Source organism: Megalobrama amblycephala, linkage group LG6 (assembly GCF_018812025.1).
Source record: "Megalobrama amblycephala isolate DHTTF-2021 linkage group LG6, ASM1881202v1, whole genome shotgun sequence".
NCBI classification, from domain to species: Eukaryota; Metazoa; Chordata; class Actinopteri; order Cypriniformes; family Xenocyprididae; genus Megalobrama; species Megalobrama amblycephala.
In genome coordinates, this window is record NC_063049.1 from 24,860,045 (window position 1) to 24,875,923 (window position 15,879).

Genomic DNA, 15,879 nt, shown 5'->3' on the forward strand with positions numbered 1-15,879 from the left:
CATAATTTCTATGTTCAGGTTAGATCATGCTTAGAACAAGTTTGGAATATCTGGCCGGTTGCATAAACTGCCTAAAAGTTAGTCATCTCATTTAATTTCTTCAACTTTTTAAAGTCAGTTACATAAAAAGGTAGATCTGTCTAATTTGAATTGGAAAACTAGGGCAGATAACCTCTTATTTAACTGCTAGTTGGTCAAAATAGTTCTTAAGACACAGTCTTAACACAGTGGCTAAGCTTATGCAACTGGCCCATTACTGAGTAGCAAAATTGACAAAGGTCAAAATTTCAATAGTCAAAATGTAAATGTTTAATAACCAATTTATACCACAGCAAATACTAATATGACAATGAACACACTCCTTTTAAATATGTAAAAAAAATAAGTTAAATACTCATGTATATATTATGAACTGAAAAAATGTATCACAGTTTCCACAAAAATATTAAGCAGCAAAACTGTTTTCAACATTAAAGTTAGGGTAAGTAGTTTTTCAAAAACGCTGTTGGACATTGTTTATATTTGAAATCATCCCAACCAAACCCACCCCTCTCTTCATTGCTCTGCTTCCAAAACTCACACTCCAATCCTAACCACCCTAACCGAGTCGGTTTCAAACCCCGGCCAAATTGCTGGCGAGGCAAGTGAACTAACAATGACGCTAAACGCTGCATTCTCTAGCAGTCGTCAGTGTGGTTTACCTGCAAAACTCTCACTCTCTGGCCACTGTTACACTCAATGCGAGTGGATGTCTGTTTATCACAGCTGACGCGCAACAAAATGCTTCATGAAACGAACGAACGACAAGGAAGCACAAAAAATGAATGTACAGTAGGGATGCAACAAACGATTATTTTGATAGTCGATTAATCTATCATTTATTAGAACGATTAATCGACTAATCATCAATTATTGCACTGATTAATCAGTAATCTTTGTTTGATTATTCCACTTTAGCAATTAGTTAAAATATTGAGTTATACTGTACTTTAACTAGTAAATAAAACAAGGAAATCACTTCAGCTTTTGAAAGTGTATTTTTAATAATTTTCAAGCCAACTGAATAGACCAATATCCTTTAGGTTTTCTTTTCCCCTCAGAAGTCATCAATAGTCTAACTGTTACAATGACTGATACTGTGTTTTTAAGTCTGTGAATTGTAATAACTTTTTAATAACAGTAAAAATATTAATGTATTTGTGTAAAAATTTAATGTAATTATGTGTTGTTTTTTTTTGTTTTTGTTTTTTTAAAAATGCCCCTCTCTCTCTCTCTCTCTCTCTCTCTATATATATATAATATATATATATATATATATATATATATTATACACACACACACACACACACACACACACACACACACACACACACACACACACACACACACACACACACTATCGAGTTTATGGTCATTGAATGGCTGAGGTAAATGTTACATTTTGTGTGATATATTTGTTTGCAAGTTTTATTGACTTCTTTCTGCGGTTAAAACTCCGATTAAGTGATTACATTAGAGATGGATTCATTTCAGTAAGTTCAGTAAGTACTTTTTGATGTTTATTCACGTTTATTTCGCGCTGTAATAGAGAGGAATAGGTTCACATGCCGCTTGAACTGAGGTGTTACAGCGATCTGCTGCTCCACGTTAAACAGCGCCACAACCACAAGTATTGTTTGAATCCCGTAGTAAAAATGACAGAATTTAAAATCTGAGACTTAGTTTTATATCAAAAGTAACCTTATCTGTCTTATCTGCCGGCGTGTTGTCTGTTTGCTCTGCGATGCATCTTTCACTGTGTGGGACGTGTGGCGTGAGAACAGTGAGTTTGAATGCGAGTTGGTGGCCCTGCATGACAGTATTCTGTAGTTATGCTAAACGTTATGTAATTATATTTCACGGGTTCGACTTCGTTTGCACTACTATGTACTCCAAAGCGCTGACTTCTTTTATTGGATTGGATCCGGGAGGGCTGCATTACAGTAATGCGCTACAGCGCCCCACTGGTTACACCGCGTTATTGCAGGCAAGAGACTATTCGACAACAAAAATATTTGTCAACAATTTTTTATTGTCGACGTTGTCGATAATGTCGACTAATCATTTCAGCCCTAATGTACAGTACACAAGAGTAAATACAAACAAGTGTTTGTTGTTAGTCGCCAACAGCACAGCAGCTCCAGACAATCAATGACACTCAAACCCAGTGTTACTCACATTTGAAGCGAAATCAAAGCAGCCTCCGTGTCTGTTTTCAGGCCTTCCCTCTTAGCTCTCTCCAGCACTGGAAAGCTTTTCTAATATTAATTTGGGTCCTAAAGCTCTTGCCCAGTCATAAACCTTTATTCCAGTGATTTTCTTTTGAGCTCTTTTGTATTGTCTCTTATCTCTCTTTCTGCAGTTTTTTTTTTTTTCTCAAATCTCCCTCTTGCTCGTTCTGTCTCCTCGACCGTTATACGCCCCCTAATGTTGATTGGTTACATGTTTGTTGTTGGTGTCGGCCCGACTAACTTCAAAACAGTGTTTTTGAAAAACTACTTACCCCACCTTTAATAATAATAAATGTTTCTTGAGCAGCAGATCATCGTTTTAGAATAATTTTCTGAAGGGTCGTGTGACACTGAAGACTGGAGTAATGATGCTGAAAGCTTTGCCATCACAGAAACAAATGGAAAACAGTTAAATTGCAATAATATTTCACAATATTATTGTTTACTGCATTTTTGATCAAATAAATGCAGCCTTGTTGAGCATAAGAGACAAAAACATAAACTTTTAAGTAGACAGTAGTGTACATCCTATTATTGTAGATCCGTACCTCTAATCTCACAGTGATCACTATTAAAATGAAATAAATTCAGTGAGTTGAACCATTTCTTTTAACAGTGAAAGAAGATTCTCTAATGGTCTCTTTTTAAAGTTTCTATCTATTCTCTCACCTCTTTTAGTCCATGGTGGCATTCCTGAAAGACCCTGCAGGTGCCCCCCTGTGGGAGGAGAACCCTGAGGCTAAAGATGTTGTTCACATAGAGTCAGAGAAGGTAAGTATCAGTCTCTAAAGCTCACTGCAGCGAAGATCGGTTTTCTGCTGAGTATTTATCAGGTGTGGGAATGTCACACAGAACAAAAGACTTGGCAATCTGCAACAGAGGACCTGTCTATTCTTCTGTCTCTAGAGGCTAAATCTGGCAGCTGGACTGTGTATCCAGGAACAGATTTGGTCTTAAATGCCTGAAATTTTGGAGCATTTGTGTTAGGGATGCACCAAAATTTTGGCCGCTGAAAATGGCATTTTTAGCCAGAAGAGAAAAACTGCTGAAGATATATCAGAAATCAGACACTGCAGATGACTGTGGCAGATTCAGTCAAAAAACAGCCACACTCTCCTGGTGTGTGATAGAGTAATGAACCAATATATTATGCTAACGAATCTCTGCTCTTGTTTGTTGGTTTTACTTGAAACTCTACTAAAAGTTATAGCCACTCAACCCAGAGCGTTTGACTCAGTCACTTTGTCCTGTTTGGCTTGCAGGATTTCCGGAAGCTGCTGAAAAAAGAGGAGCGGCCCATCCTCATGATGTTTTACGCCCCATGTGAGTCACCCCGTCTGTAATATTCCACCACCAAACACTTCATATGATGCAAACTGTGTGCAATCATGCAAGATGTTCTAACAAAACAAATCTTGTAAAGTGTGATTGTGTGTGCCTGACTCAATGTAGTTTGTGAATGTGGTCGTTATATATCATTAAGATGTCCAGCATTTGTCACTGTGACATTAGCAAGAGTTTAACTTCCAAAGACTCTGGATTCCTTGTGTAGTGCTCTGAGGAACCCAAAAGCTCATTACTGCATAGATGAGGAATCAGCTGAAATCATATTTAGATTGACAGAAGCTCTAGGCAGTACCACCAACTTTTTCATTTTTCCCTCCAAGTCTCCAGACAGTTTCCATTGGAAAAGCTTCTTAAGGTTATATTTAACCTGCAGCCATGAGGTAAATTAGATCATCGGTATTACTATTACTATCGTAAATAAATGTAAGGAATAAATTGAACTTGCAGTACAATACCGTTCAAAAGTTTGGGGTAAGTAAAAAAAAAAAATTAATCATTTTATTCAGTAAGGATGTAATAAATTGATCAAAAGTTAGTTAAAAGATTTACAATGTTACGAAAGATTTCTATTTCAAATAAATGCTGTTCCTAATAACTTTATATTCATCAAAGAAGCCTGAAAAAAAAAATCGATTACAGTTTACACACAGCTATTAAGAAGCACAATAGTTTTCAACATTGATAATAATTAGACATGTTTCTTGAGCACCTAATCTGCATAGTAGAAAGAGAAAAGTCATTTGAAAGTGTAATAGTATTTTACTATATTACTGTTTTTACTGTATTCTTGTTTATATAAATGTATTGATGATCATAAGAGGTTTCTTTCAAGACTGTTAAAATATCTCACCACCCCACACAGATTTTACAATGGTTTAAGTTGGTCACACGGATTTGGCACACTGACCAACAGAAAGCTACTTGGGTTTTAAAATGATGGTAACACTTTAGTTTAGGATCCAATTCTCACTATTAACTTGTTGCTTATTAGCATGCCTATTACTAGGATATTGGCTGTTTATTAGTATTTATAAAACACATATTAATGCATTATTCTGCATCCTGTAAAGCAGTGGTTACCAACATTTTTAAGCCCAAGATCCCTGACCTCGACCTTTTTGAAAGACAAGATCTACTTGATAGAAAAAGACAGCCCAGATTGTATTTAGAATTTTTTTCGTGGTCAATGTAGATTCTGATTTATTTATTTATTTTTACAAGCAAATTGGCAGATTCTGATACTGGTTGCAGATATTTATTATTAATATTATTATAATAAACAAAAATACATAGCCATTTCAAATTAGAGGGAACCATTGCTTTTTAATCACAATCCAAACAAAGATGCTACGCACGTTGCATGAGCATTTTTTTTTATTTGAATTAGATTTAATTTCAAGATTTAAAGCAAAAACAGTACGGTCTGACTTTATCTTTGTGAAATTATAAATGCTACACGCACAAAAAAAGCATGAAACAAAAACAGCAGGCTGAATGAGACGCAGATTCACTCTCTGACAGCAGGTGGCGCTTATGGAGCAGCAGTGATACAGCGTTTTCTTGGTTACCGCTGTAAACAAAGCTGAAATGCGCTAATAATTAGCTACTTTATTCGGAGGTAAGAAGAAAATAAAATGCCATTGCCATCGAAATCTTCCTGAAGACTGGTCTCCTTTTAGAGATGAATTCATAATCACTCGCCCCCAATTCAATATTTATATTTTCTTCCTCTATTTCGAGCATCGTGAACAGTGAGCTGCTCTGCCTGCTACAGAATTTTCTCCTCTTCGCGTCCGTCTTCAGCGTCTCTGGCCTCTTGTTAACGGCCGTTTACACCCTCAGACATAATGTGGGCTATTTACCTTTATCTGTCTGTCCCAGTAGCTCCAGAAAATAACTTAAAAATAAATAGAAAAATACAGTACAAAGACTGGAGAAATGTAATGTATTTTTGTACTCATATAAAACTGTTATTTTCGCGAGCTACTGGAACAGTGATAAAGATCGACCAGTCGATCGCGATCGACGGGTTGGCGACCACTGCCGTAAAGGGATAGTTCACCCAAAAATGAAAATTATCCCATGATTTACTCACCCTCAAACCATCCTAGGTGTATATGACTATCTTCTTTCAGACGAACACAATCGGAGATATATCCTTAGTCCTCCAAGGTTTATTATGGTTGTGAATGGAGAAATAATGCATCCATCCATAAAAAAAAAGTAACCCATACGACTCTAGGGGGTTAATAAAGGTCTTCTGATGCAAAGTGATGCGTTTTTGTGAGAAAAATATCCATATTAAAACATTATAAATTAGTTTGAACCGTGAGAGGCTTTTAAGCTTGCAATACTACATACTGCGTCATATATTGCGTCAGTCGACTTGCGCTTTGAGTACGGTCGTCCTCCGGAAGCTAGTTATTTGAATTTATAAAGTTTTAAATATGGATATTTTTCTTATAAAAACGCATTGCTTTGCTTCAGAAGGCCTTTATTAACCCCCTGGAGTCATATGGAATACTTTTTTTTTTTTTTTTAAATAGATGGATGCATTATTTTTGACTTCAAAACGCAGCCCCTTATTCACTGCCATTATAAACCTTGGAGGACTAAGGATATTTTTAAATGTATCTCTGATTGTGTTTGTCTGAAAGAAGAAAGTCATGTACACCTAGGATGGCTTGAGGGTGAGTAAATCATGGGATAATCATGGGAAAAGAACTGGACCCTTATCTAAAGTGTGACCAAAGTGACTTCCGTGTGAGCTGCGATTCATACATTGCTACAGTATTGACAATAGACCTTTTGTCCATAAAATTTTACGTTTTTAATTTAAAAATTTAAATTTAACCTCCATCATCTCTACATGTAGGGTGTGGTGTATGTAAAAGGATGCAGCCCATTTTCCAGCAAGCAGCCACTGAGACAAAAGGAAAATATGTAAGTACAGTAGCATGTTAGAGTCATGATCTATTGATTCCTGTTTTCACTTTTTTCTTTCTTTCTTTTTTTTTTGCTAGACTATATCTCAACCAAATGTTTTTTTAACCATATCTGGTACAGAGTTGTTGAATCACTTAACAGGTGGATGTTTTCCGAAACCATTGATGTCCCTTTTTGACAGAACGTTTAGTTCCCCCTCATTAGAGCGAGAGGCAATTTTGCTTAAAAGCTCTTCTGCTGATTTCATAGTACAGTTATAGGATGTACTTCCTGCTGTTGAAGTCTATGGTGAAGTATGGATTATATGCCAGCTCAGCTCAATATCTCTATATGCGCTGCTGGGAGACCCACAGTACACTTCACCACACATTTTTCTCTCTCAGTCCTTCTCTTTTTTTTCTTTTTTATCTCCCTCTGTCTTTCTCCCTGGCTCACTTCTCAGAAAGTACACAGAAGCACAAACATAGATGGTTGAACTTTCATTCAAACTCAAATTGTTCAAATCGAAATTGAACATTTTTAAAGAAGACCACACTGTGAATGTCAAAGCAGGAATGTTGTCAACGTGGAAGCTTATGTAAGTCAAGAGAACATTGGTTAGTATCGTGCAGCTGAAGGTTTTTATGTTCCTTTCTGAAAAGGTTAGTATGGTCCTTTTATCCAATGGTAAACTGAAAAATTTATCGCATAAAGAAAAACCACACAACAGGAAGGAGATTTGTTTTATTACTTTTATGTTAACACTTTACAGTAAGATTCAATTTGTTAACAGTTTATGAATAGATCATTCAAAAGAACAGCATTTATGCGAAATAGAAAACTTTTGTAACATTATAAATGTCTTAAATGTCACTTTTGATCAGTTATAACCCAAAATTGACCAACAAACTGACCCCAAAATTTTTAACAGTAATGTATACTTCAACTTTCATGTACTATAATTAGTATTAGTATAAGTATTACGAACATTAATTAACAAAGAACAATAGATTATCATGAACCTGCATTAATAAATGCTGTAAAAAAAAAAGAAGTTAATTCTTCATGATACCTAATGCATTAAAGGTCCCGTTCTTCGTGATCCCATGTTTCAAACTTTAGTTAGTGTGTAATGTTGTTGTTAGAGTATAAATAAAATCTGTAAAATTTTAAAGCTCAAAGTTCAATGCCAAGCGAGATATTTTATTTAACAGAAGTCGCCTACATCGAACGGCCAGTTTGGACTACATCCCTCTACTTCCTTCTTTAATGACGTCACTAAAACAGTTTTTTGACTAACCTCCGCCCACAGGAATACACAAGAGTTGCGTTTGTAGAGTGTGTTTGTCGCCATGTCGTCGAAACGCTGTTGTTTTCATCCCGCAGTCCAATCACCGGGTCTGATTCCGGCTCAAATTGATAGGGTAAAATTAAAGACATGTTTACAATAACACTGAGCACGGCGTGCATCTCCACGTTATGGTAAGAGGCGTGACCTTTCCGGGCAAGGTTCGCTAAGCTGCTGTCGAATCACAACACAGGAACCGCTGGCACAATCAGAACTCGTTACGTATTTCTGAAGGAGGGACTTCATAGAACAAGGAATCATCAGCCCGTTTTTATGACAGTGGAAACAGCGGTATACAGATAAGTAAATTATGTGAAAAATACTGTTTTTTTTACACGCGAAACATGAACACATGTTATATTGCACACTATAAACACAATCAAAGCTTCAAAAAACCACGAAAAACGGGACCTTTAACTAACGTTAATGAATTGAACCTTATTGTAAGGTGTTGCTATTATAATTTGTTTTAAATTATTATTTTCTTTTCACAACAAACGGAGGGATATTTAAGCAGTAATTATTTCTCTAACCCTGGACTGATGAGTTAGCACTAGTAAATAAAGTGCTCTTTAGAGATTTGCATAATGAATGGGTAGCTTGCTGTTATGGATGCGATGAGTAGATTTGCTGCCTCCTGTGTTTCTGAGTTTCCACGTGCATGTGGCGAGAAGCTGATAGCGCTGCAGAAACATTGATGGATTTGGGAGGTAATCGCTGGTCAGCAGAGTTCGTCTGCATATTTTTCATTGGCCTGACGGATGCATACGAGGCACCCGAGACGATTTGTGATTTACTCTGGGATAATATGCATTTATTTTGGAATTCATTATCAAGCATGGCCTGTCATAACAGTACAGTTTGTTTGAAATTAGGGCAAAGCTATATTTTTTCAACTTAGCAGTGTGACACGCCACAGAAATGGATGAAGTTTTCTCATGTTTTCTCAAAGTAAATTGAGTCTGTAGTGACTTCCAAAACCTTCCTCCAAACCAAAGCGAGTTGAAATTGTTTTCAAGATGCGATTAGCATGTCAGGTCAAGCCTGCAATGTCATGAAAGAGTTGGATATTTACCGTGTGCCACTTCACTGCATGCCATCTTTGTCGACAAGCTTTCTGCGTACTCTGATGTGGCCATTCATCTTCATTTTCCTGTGTTTGAGGTGCTAGACAGGGATTGTTTGTTTGGAGTCTAATTCATTGCTTTGGTTGTAGGTGTTGGCTGGGATGAACGTGCACCCAGCGGAGTTTGACGGGCTCAAACAGGAGTTCAGCGTCAAGGGCTACCCAACCTTCTGCTACTTTGAGTAAGTTTGATTCTGCATAAACACAAGCAATGTCACCAATTAAACTAAATGAAATTGACTAATTTGCTAAGCATTAGAGCTGAGTGATATAGCTAAAAAGGATCTCTTTTTATTTTTCAGCCTGTTGATGTTACAGTATATATCTCTATTTATATAATTTCCTTTGCAATGGCTTAAATGGCTTTTTATTATTACTACTTCAACCAATCAGTCATTATTGGCAAGTCAATTATTTAATTCCACAAAATAGGAAGGACATTAAGGGATTAGTTCACTTCTGAATTAAAATTTCCTGATAATTTATTCACCCCCATGTCATCCAAGATGTTCATGTCTTTCTTTCTTCAGTTGAAAAGAAATTAAGATGAGGAATAAGGGTCTTATCTAGCGAAACGATCGTTCATTTTCTAAAAAAAAAATTAAAAATTATATACTTTTCAACCACAAATGCTCATCTCGCACTGCTCTGCGATGCGCCACACATTACGATGAAAGGTCATGTGTGATGTAGATGGAAGTAAAAACTTCATCTAATTTTCTCCTCCAACTTCAAAATCGTCTGATATATTTTTGTAAAGGGCATTTAGCTTAGTCTTTGCACCTTCGCTTTGTAGACACTGGATCGGTACTTCCGCCTGCGTCACGCATGAACTTTGTAACATGATTACGTCATCTTCTTTTATTTGTGTACACTCAGAGTAAAAACAAAATGTTGTGCTTTTCGCAAAATAAAGAAAACTAACATGATGCGTGATCTCTCGTCTCCCTCTGAAGGAAGTCCAATCTGATAGTTCTCAGAAAATGAACTGTAACTTAGTGAATACTAGTCACAAAAAAATTAGACTTATGTCTAAAAAAACATTGAAATGTCAGGTTTTAAATCGTGCAAGTCAAATCGAAGACAAATATTCTCTGTTTTTGTAATCTGTATGAAAAGAGAGCCATGTCAGAAATCCGTGATTCAGCTCATTATCTGCTAATGCGGCCACGCCCACGGAGGGAGCGCTATTCAGACGCAAATTCAGTCAATACATGTATACATCGTCTCAATCGTGTATTTATTGTCTTGAAAAGTGTTTTGAATAGCCATAGTTAGCGATCTCTGGCCTCTGTTCGTTCGGTTAGTTTCTGGATTGCCTGTTCTTCTTTAGCAGGCATTTGTGGACTAAAGGTGTACAGAGCGCCCTCCGGCTGCAAGTATGAATTGAAAACACAGTATCCAGCACTCATAGTGATGACAATAAATCCTGAATAAATATTACTCCTCTGTATAGAAAATTGACAAACATATGAGAATCCATCAATATTTCTCCAAATGTGCATGCTTTTAAGCTAAAAGCCTATATGAAATGCCACTGAGGTAACATAATTGTTAAGACACTTTTAAAGTATATAATAGAATACCATTATTTTAAATTGTAATAATATTTCACAGTATTGCTGCTTTTTCTGTATGTTTGATTTACACCATGATGAGCTTGAGTAATGATCACAGAGGGTTTTTTCACAGCCTACCTGTCTGAAAGAGCTCATTATTTATGCAGGTCATTAGAGCTCTTTATGCGATTCTTTTGTCTTCTCAGGTGAGAATCACCCATTATTCATGATGATTCACGCCTCCATGCATACTGTGTTTCTTGACCAAAGATGTTTTAGAAAATTTAAATCTCTCTATTGTTTTATATGAAGGAGTAGGGAGGATAATTTTTACTTAATTCTGAAGCAAAAACTCGAGTCTACAATCTCCAATACCCAGAAGTCTTGTGAACACATATATAATATTATTTTTTTGGCCTTATTCCAGTGACTTAAGTTTTTTGTTTTTTCAATAACCACGCATAAACGTTATTCCTTCAAAATCATAAACATGTACATACATGTTTCTCACATATTATTGTAGCCTAGTTTGTGCTGAATACAGTGTAATGACACTTTTTCTATTAATATGTTGATGAACAACTGAAAAAAGCACAAATGTCAGGGCATGTCAAAACTTCTCCAGGCCCCAAATCAGCCTCAGACTCCAGAGGGTTAAAAAGTATATACATTTTTATTTTATTTTTTTAGAAAATGACCGATCGTTTCACTAGACAAGACCCTTATTCCTCAGCTGGGATTGTGTAGAGCCCTTTGAAGCTGCACTGAAACTGCAATTTGTACCTTCCACCCAGTGAAGTCCACTATATGGAGAAAAATCCTGAAATGTTTTCCTCAAAAACCTTAATTTCTTTTCGACTGAAGAAAGAAGGACATGAACATCTTGGATGACACGGGTAAATTATCAGAAAATTTTCATTCAGAAGTGAACTAATCCTTTAATGTAACTTAACTATAGGAAGCCTAATGTCAAAAAAACAAAACGGATTAAAATATTCATTTAAGTTTATGGTGCAAGCAAAATCATTTTAAGTATTTTTGTAAGTATTTGATATATCGACCAGCCCTACCCATAATACTTTTCTTAAACCAGTTCTGCTTTATTCAAACTCTAGTGTCATAGGATTGTACATTTGTGATGCATTTAGTCTGAAGGAGACTGGGAAAGATAGATCACAATGGTCCAATTAAGGGCCACTGGCTCCGTCTCATACACAAAAAAACGTTTTGAAAGGATTTTTGGAGACGTCGGTGCTTTTCGTAGAACCATTCACCAGTCCTTCATTTTCCACAGGCCCAAGTACATGAAACGTCAGCATCAAAAAATGCACCGTAATGAACATCAGTTTTGTGGAATGTTAACCACAAAAACCACTTAATTTTATGTTACTGACAACAACACTATTAAATAATGGATAAAGAAAGTACAAATTAAAAATGTCATCAGGTTATGCTGTACATTGAAGAAAAGTTTCAAAAATACATAAAATGTTAATTCTAGTAAATGTTTGTTGAAGTAGTTTAAGTAGTTGCACAAAATGTTCTTGACCGATACACAGCATAGCATTGCGGGGCAGAGAAGTGATGTGCATTATTTGAAAAAGTACTAATTTCTTCCACAAAATAATCTTTGCATATTCAATTCCAAAGGTTTAAATTAATTCATTGCTAAGACATTTTTGGGGCAGCTTTTTATATGTAGCATGCTCGAACTAATAGCCCCAGCAAAAGGGATGATTTATGATTTTAAATGAATCAGAGAATTTTAATGTGTATTCTCTGCGTGGTGCAATTTGTCCAGAGTCTTTTGCAAGTATTTTTAGACACTCTGCTGCAGCTGTGTGCATTTAGCTTCTGTTTAGTGCTCCTTCATTACACAGCTGTTTTAATTACTAGAAGGTAATTAAACGCGGTCCTCTGCCCAAAGGCCAGATCTTTACATCACTGCACCACACCTCCCTACCTCAGCACTGCTCTTTTGAATCAATATTTCAGTAATGCATTATTTGTCTATGATCATAGTTCAAAGAGAGCATAATTATTTTTATTTTATTTATTTATTTATTTTATTTTATTACTGCTGTGGATTGCAAACAGATCTACATTAAGTAAGGTTTTGAGGTCCCTTGGAATTTGAGTAAGTTACTTTAGGCAAAAATGTTTTTTCTGACTAGAAAATCGAGATTTAGCCTGACACTAAAGTGATAATTCTGTTTGATGGACATGGGCTTTCCACTTTATTATTATATTTCTTTGTTTAGGTTGCCACAGCGCTTGTGGATCTCAACTGATTAGTGACAGTTACAAATGACAGTCCACTGCCAGCGTCTCTGCTAAGCTCTCACTTGCTGCAGATTATGTTGAGTCACGGAACGGGAGCAGATGATGGCAGATAAAACTTGAGTTTCCGACGCTTGAAGCCTTCTTCCGCATGCAGCTGTGTGTTCAAGAGCATTTCTGTATATGTTCATGATCTGCTTGTGGTTGTATGGATTAGTAAGAGCACAAAGGCTGCTAGCTGAGGTCTTTGATTATGCTAAGAGCCCTGGGCCAAATGGCTTAATTAGCTTTGAGTCAAATGCTTATTTAAAATGTTTATCTTGGATCGCAATAAGCTAGCAGCGGTCTTGGATGCCCTGCATCTTTGTGTTTGGGCACAAATATCCTAAGCTGTCTAGTGCAATTTATGTTGAGAAAATAAGTACTAATAAATATTGACTTCTCCCATTTAGTATGTCCTTTTTGAAAGAAGGCAAGATTTGAACTGATTTTTTTTAAATCAATGCTAATGGCTTTAAACAAACCGTCTGTTTCTGTTTTAAAAAGTTTTGGTCTTTTTTTTTATATATATATAGACAGTAGAGCGAGGACAGAAAATAATGGGATCGTGATAGGACATGGGCCAGAATCAATCCCATGTCTCCTGCAAGCACTGTGGCTGGGGCATGTGCACCAATCACTCCAACCTATTTTACAAACAAATTTTTTCCTCCCAGAATTGTCCATCTTATATCGCTGATGAAAATGTACAGTTGTTTTGTTTGCTCATGATGAAATGATTTGTTTTCACCCAGTTAATGATTAATCATAAAGATTTATTCTGCCGTTTTTGTTCTTTTTTCGAAAAGGAAGGGGAAATTCTTGCATCACTATGAAAATTATGGAGCCACCTCCAAAGACATCGCTGATTGGTTGAAAAAGTGAGTAAATAAATCTACATTTTTTGTTCAACTTTCAACAAACAAACATGCACAGCTTCTCTTCATTCATTCTAGGATCCTTTACTATTATAAAAGCTGTAAAGAATCACTGTTTTGAAGAGGTGTGACACCATTATCCAGGGAGTGTTTTACAGGAACTGTGGTGTGAAAGATATGCACTGTAAAACACTGGACGTAAACAGTCCTCTGTGCCTCCTAACAGAGATGTGATGAGGCTTTAAGCTCTCTGCAGTGTCTTAACCAACTATTAAACTGACAGAGTGAACAAAATATAAAATAAGTCTACACTGCCTATGTACACGTCTCAGAGATTAACTTCACTAGAGCTGAGCATGCAACGCAACACGTAATTTATGGATTGCATGAATGTTCAAGGCATGCAGTGGCCCAATTGCCTGGCAACATTAAAAAAAAACAAAAAAAACATTGCTGATATTACGGGTCAAGCACCAGACCAGTTGAACTAGGCCAAAACATCCCTGTAGTGTACGGAGCAATATTTCTCTTGTTAAAGTTTTGAATTGTGTGATTTAACATGACACATGAATAGTTAGTGAGTAGTCTAGTATAGCCAGAGTGTTTTTATTGGCGTCAAGTCTGGTCCACTTATTCTGGTCAATAACTTCTCAATAGGACTGTTTCAACAATATGTCACAAGTCTAACCAAAGCTTGTTTCGCATTTTGTGTCATTTACTGGGGTAACACTTTATTTTAGGGTCTAGTTACTTATTAGCATGCATATTACTAGAATATTGGCTATTTATTAGTACTTATTAAGCACATATTAATGCCTTATTCTGCATGACCTTATTCAACATTCTTAATCCTACCCAGTAAACTTAACAACTACCCTACTAACTATTAATAAGCAGTAAATTAGGAGTTTATTGAGGAAAAATTTGTAGTTAATAGTTTATATGTGTTCCCTATACTAAAAGTGTTAACTTTACTGGTTCACATTAGAGTACGCTTGTAAGAAAGTAGCAGTGGCTGGGACAGACTTTAAGCATCTCCTCCGTTTAAAAAGACGCCATCAAATCCTGTTTACATGAAATAAGCCTGCTCCCGAGCAGGTTTGAGCTTACGGACCTGTTGCTATGACAGCAAGTCCAGGATGAGCGTCGAAGAACCGAACAATCCAAGATTATGCCAAATCGTCATCAATCAAATCCAGCTAACTGAGTTCGCAACGTACAAAGAACGGACCCTGGGGGTGCGTTTCCCAAAAGCATCGTTAGTCAACTATGGCCGTAAGTCTCATTGAACTCTATTGGTAACGATGGAACATGCTTTGGCAAACTTGCATTTGGACGAAATTGCTTTGGGAAACGCACCCCAGAAAAACAAATCCAATTATTGGTTGTTCCTCAGAAATGATCACTATAGCAAACCAGTACATTATAAACACTTTGTTTTTAGGGGGACCAATAAAAGTTGCTAACCAATTCGTTTGGAACTAGCAATTTCAGTCAGCTCGTACCATTTTTGTGTGCTGTATACCCATGATACAGTCAGTGAATGGACTGTGGGTGGTCTATAGTTTGTGAGAAACAGAAAATCATTATTGCAATCCCATAAACTACAGTATATGAAAGCTGGAGTTGATTGACCAATACAAGTGCGTGTTAAAAGATTCCAATTGTGACCTCCTGCTCTCAAAACACTTTCAGATGTCCCTAGCATGGAATTAATTTTGAATGAAGTAAATGGAAAACACTAGCAACCCCAATCATTTAGTGCATTTTACCCACTGAATGGTTGAGTTTGCTAGTGCTTGTCTCTGGCAAAGCTGCCTCTGGCTAGTCTTTGTTCAGCTGACTCACTTCTAGAAGCCAAGCTTTTGGCTCTTTGCACTCTACGAGGGAATCATTTGGACTGTTTTTGTATGGGCACAGGGCCCATCAGGAGACAGATGTGAATTGCAGGCTCAGACTAGCTCTCTTCAGTCATGTGGGTGTGACCGTTCCCCACCAGATGTAGTGAACTGGCAGAGTCCAACTTAGAGCTTAGGTGCCTCTCATTAGTCATTTGGAGAGTTTTGAATCATGTAGCTGAGTCATGAAGTTCATAGGCTTTGAGACA

The 15,879-nt window shown here is 36.6% G+C and overlaps 1 protein-coding gene across 1 annotated transcript in view; it reads left to right on the forward strand.

The window, feature by feature from the left end:
- Nucleotides 1-15,879, forward strand: part of pdia5 (protein disulfide isomerase family A, member 5) — a 72,304-nt gene that overhangs the window by 26,052 nt on the left and 30,373 nt on the right. The window contains exons 6-10 of the mRNA XM_048193538.1: nt 2,949-3,041; nt 3,533-3,593; nt 6,493-6,560; nt 9,107-9,198; nt 13,704-13,775. Coding sequence (XP_048049495.1) covers nt 2,949-3,041; nt 3,533-3,593; nt 6,493-6,560; nt 9,107-9,198; nt 13,704-13,775 — 386 coding nt within the window. The remainder of the gene's footprint in view (nt 1-2,948; nt 3,042-3,532; nt 3,594-6,492; nt 6,561-9,106; nt 9,199-13,703; nt 13,776-15,879) is intronic.